The 4,906-nt window shown below is 39.9% G+C and overlaps 1 protein-coding gene across 1 annotated transcript; it reads left to right on the forward strand.

Moving 5' to 3' along the window:
- Nucleotides 1-2,156: 2,156 nt before the first annotated feature.
- On the forward strand, nucleotides 2,157-4,192 carry LOC5573315 (beclin-1-like protein). Its single transcript, XM_001654485.2, has 3 exons — nucleotides 2,157-2,462; nucleotides 2,522-3,572; nucleotides 3,832-4,192. Exons 1-3 carry the CDS (start codon nucleotides 2,351-2,353, stop codon nucleotides 3,947-3,949), a joined length of 1,281 nt encoding a protein of 426 aa, XP_001654535.1. The 5' UTR covers nucleotides 2,157-2,350; the 3' UTR covers nucleotides 3,950-4,192.
- Nucleotides 4,193-4,906: the final 714 nt, after the last annotated feature.

Genomic DNA, 4,906 nt, shown 5'->3' on the forward strand with positions numbered 1-4,906 from the left:
CTTATTTTTGGAAGGGATTTTATTTTGCAAAAGTGCAGAGAAGAGTTAAAGTTCAATTAGTAGTTTTTTTCTTAGTAATTTATCAGCTTGAAAATCAATTTTATGTAGTTCATATTCAGCCATTAACTCGCAGCACATTTTTCTTTGTGGATTTGAACACTTTTTTTTCTCATGCTTACCACCAAATGTCTAAGCTTCAATCAGATAAGCTTATTGGATTAACTATCAAGCTTTTAACAAGCGCTAATGTCACCAATAATTTCCTCACTTTTTTCTTTTCCGCTCTGCTCGTATGTGTTTGCATAAAATTACTTCCGCACCAATAGACTAATGTACTAAAATCACTTGGTCTGAAAATTGTGACACTTGAGGTCCAGAACACGTCAGGAGCATACGGAAGCATGCCCCGCTCAAGTGTCACAATTCTCAGACCGAGTGAATTTAGTACACCGGTGGATAAGACCATATCCAGTGAACGAATGTTCACCGGATGAACAATGCGTGGATGACTATGCAACGAAATCGTTATTTTTTGTAAACATCGGCCGCTGTAAAGGTTTTCTTCTAGCTGGAAGTGGCAGTGTGACATTATCGTAAATTAGTTCATACACACTTAAACGGAATCGACGAGAATCCAAAAGCTGATTTTTCGGTTATAATTTGACGATTTTCGGTAAAACCTTTACCGAGATCTCGACAAAAAATTTGGATTGCCGAAGTCTCTGTAAAATAAGTACCGAGATTCGGCATTGAAAATAACCGAATTCTCAGCTGTTGGGTTCAAGGGCAAAACATTTTACTGAGGTCGGTGAAATAATTTAAGTGTGTAGGCCTATTTTATTGAAACGTCGCTGGGGTCGCTGGTGGTGAGTATGAGAAAAAAGTGTAAAAATCGCGCATTTTCATTTTTGGATTTACCGTTTTGACTCATATTCCGAACGCTTGAGGCCAACAGTGACTTCAAATGCATCTGATTGGCATAAATTGGCTAATATTTGTGTAAATTTTTATTTATTCGTAAAGTCTAACTGTTAGCTGTTGGGTGTACCAATAATAATGATAATTTAATAAGTTTTAGTATTGTTTTTACATATGGAATAACATTTTGATTCAAATGCCGAACACTGTGTTTATTCTGTCTCATATTCCGGACACCTTGATTCAAATTCCGAATAGCACGAATAAATCGTATTCAAGTGAATAAGTTTGCAAAAAAAAAATTATATGAGCTTGTTCTACTGGTCTCAAACTAGAGAATCATCACTACTCCCACGGTATAACATATATTGTAGACGTTAAAATTGAACTGCAATCGACTACCATTTCCTTGTTATTTGATGATATTTCAGCAAAACATTTCAACCAAATCACCATACAAAAACCTGTGTTCGGAATATGAGTCTGTTCGGAATTTGAGACAAAACGGTAATTCGATCCCATTGAAACCCATTCATATATTTTATTTATTTATAATACGGGCCGCGCCTTCTTTTGAGGGCATCAAGGATACCCACAAAATTAGTTTTTTGACTAATTATGTTGCAAAATATCTAATGGCGCCCGATAACTTTACTCCGTTAAGCGATAAGTTCGCCCAAAAAAATGTACTATTATTATGTATTATTGCAGCTAAATGGCTGAAGACGGTGTTCTTGTCTTTTTAAACAGCATTTCCAGCTAAACTATGATGATGCGCGTTTAATTCATTTGATGCTTTCATGAAGAAAAAATCAGACTCGCCCTTATTTCATTCCATTCCATTCATTGTTTTGCACCCGTCAACAACGAAACAAATTTCCGATCTCCCATAGCGAAAAATCGTGCCGGCAGCGGTGGATGACCCCATTGTTTACGCTGCAAGTAGGTACGTGAAAATTGCGTTATCTGTCACTTCGCGGGGGGGTTGACCATAACCGATTGACTATTTGAGTACCATATTCGGTATTGGTAACAATACTGTTTATTTTCACGTTAATATTAAAATCATTTCAATAATGGTACATTTCTTTGCGGGTACATAATACTAATGAAGAAATAAAAAAAAAACTGAATTTCTTAAAACTTTTTTATTCGTAAATTCAAAGCCTATAAGAAACCCCTATACAACCCAATCCGCAGCTTTCCAAGCTTTTGACTACAACCCTGTTGTTGTTTTTGATTAGCAAGCAAAACGTCAAAATTGCACAACAAAAAGCTGCAAAACATAAAAAAGTGAAAACGCATCTCAAAGTTTTATGAATTTTTCGCAATATTTCGTTTAAATTTGGTCGAATTTGAGTACCTCAATCATCGAAAACATTGCAAAAATTGAGGTGAGGGAAAGTACAGAACGACGCACGTCTAAACCAAGATGAACGACGCCAAGGTTAGCGTAGGCTTTTCGTGCCAGCGCTGTCTGCAACCGATACACATCGATGACTCCTTCGCGGCCCTGGGGGAACACACACTGGCCGAATTGGCACGTAAGTCAATATTAATGCTATGGAATCGACCAGAAATTTACAAATTTTTCCGTTTTCAGTCCCCATTAATTCACATATGGAAGTGGACATCGAATCGCAATCGGCCAGTATGGACCACTTCGTTCCGCCGTTTCGATTTGCGGAGTGCAGTGGGACCGATACCAATGGATTCATGCTGCTCTCGGACGGGCCGGATCGGGATTTGCTGAGCCAGAATCTGAGGGTCAAAGCGGAGCTGTTCGATACGCTGTCGAACAATTCGGAAATTGATCATCCGCTTTGTGACGAGTGTACGGACACTTTGCTGGAACTGATGGACAAGCAGCTGAAGATGGCCGAGGACGAGTGGAATGATTATAATAACTATTTGAAGAAGTTGGAACTGACGGACGATGTGCCGAATGTGGATTTGCTGGAGAAAGAGCTGAACGATCTGAAAGGAGAGGAGGAGCGATTGTTGCAGGAGTTGTCCGAGTTGAGCAGGGAGGAAGATGCCATCAAGTTGGCCGTTAAGGAACAGGAAGTGGAGAAGCAGAGGCTTGGCAATGAGGAAGAGAAATACTGGCGAGAGTATACCAAGCACCGAAGGGACGTTATTACGACGGAGGATGAATTCCGGTCGCTCGAGTGCCAATTGTCGTACGCGCAGCTGCAGCTAGATAAACTAAAGAAAACCAACGTGTTCAACGTTACGTTTCACATCTGGCACTCGGGGCACTTTGGCACCATTAACAACTTCCGGCTGGGAAGGTTGCCTTCGTCGCCGGTTGACTGGGCGGAGATCAACGCTGCCTGGGGACAAACTTGCCTCCTGCTGTCCGCTTTGGCGCGCACGATGAATCTCACGTTCAAGAATTACCGGCTGGTTCCTTATGGGAATCATTCGCACATAGAAGTGCTGAGCGATGGGAAGGAACTGCCACTGTACGGGAGCGGAGGCTTCCGGTTCTTCTGGGACACGAAGTTTGACGCGGCGATGGTGGCCTTCCTGGACTGTCTGCAACAATTCAAGGAGGAAGTGGTCAAAAAGGATCCGGACTTTTGTCTGCCGTACCGGATGGAGAAAGGCAAGATTGAGGACTCGGCGACGGGGAACAGCTACTCGATCAAGTAAGTGCTAGGCGGTTATGAGGTAGATGGGATGGGGTACTTGTCGTAATGTAACAAGGGATATCATTAAAAAAAAAGAAAAAAAAAATCTTTAAAAAAAACTTCAGAGAAATGTCTTAACGGATTCCCTGAAAAATCCTTATAAAAACTTTCACCTCCTAATTGGTTACTAAATATTAAAGCTCCTGATTCTAAGTCACCTAGCCGCTACCAGCCTTGATGTTGATTGATTTTTCTCAATTTATTTTTATGATTACAGAATCCAGTTCAACTCGGAGGAACAGTGGACCAAAGCGCTTAAGTTTCTGCTGACGAATTTGAAGTGGGGACTCACCTGGGTGTCCTCCCAGTTCACGGAGGAAAAACCATCGGCATGATCGGTCTGGTCGGCAGTGATGTAAGCGTGTTGATATTTATTGATTATTAGCTTTCTAGCTTTAATAAGCGAATCATAGGTTTAAAAGACAAATCCTGTTGTCGAGAAAGTTACACTTTTAGAATGTTGATGTATATATTCTTGGTATCTTAGACATAAATTATGAACCCAATGTAAATGCTGTGATGTAGTTATTTATCTCGAGAAAAAAATATCTGATTTCCGTGTTGTCCTTGCATTTGAATTTTGAACCTTGCTTTTATCTGTCATCCTACCGAATAGCCGTTAAAATTATGATATATTTCACATCACCCGAAAGCATTAAGGCTAAGTAGCCCGTCATTCGTTTTGGCATCAATGATGACTTTTCAGTTTGCATTTCAAAGTGATAATACTCAGCCTTGATAGTTTATATTGACTTGAAAAAGTATCACTGTACGCGCAAACATGCATAAAGTATGCTGATACTTTTTCAGGTGTGTCAGTACAAAACCAACTGATTTTATTTGATTCGAAATCATGAGATGAATTAGCAACAATCATCGACGACGCGAGCAAACTTCAATGACGGCCTACTTCGCCTTAAAGCACGATGTGGCTCAAAGGCTTTTGGGTTCTTATCATAAATTATGCTAGTTACGTTGAATTTAAGGCTAAATAGCCCGTCATCCGTTTAAGTAGCGATGATGACTTTACAACTTGCAATTTTAAAGTGATAAAACTCAGTCTTGATAGTTTATATTGACTTGAAAAAGTATCACTGTACGCGCTAACATGCATAAAGTATGCTGATACTTTTTCAGCTGTGTCAGTGCATAACCAACTGTTATTCTTCAATTCGAAATCGTGAGATGAATTAGCAACAATCATGAACGACGCGTACAAATTTCAATGACGGCCTACTTCGCCTTAATGTCCAATTCTCATTATTCTCCGTGTAAAAATAAATCAAACCAAA

The sequence above is a fragment of the Aedes aegypti genome, chromosome 1 (assembly GCF_002204515.2).
Source record: "Aedes aegypti strain LVP_AGWG chromosome 1, AaegL5.0 Primary Assembly, whole genome shotgun sequence".
Taxonomy (NCBI): domain Eukaryota; kingdom Metazoa; phylum Arthropoda; class Insecta; order Diptera; family Culicidae; genus Aedes; species Aedes aegypti.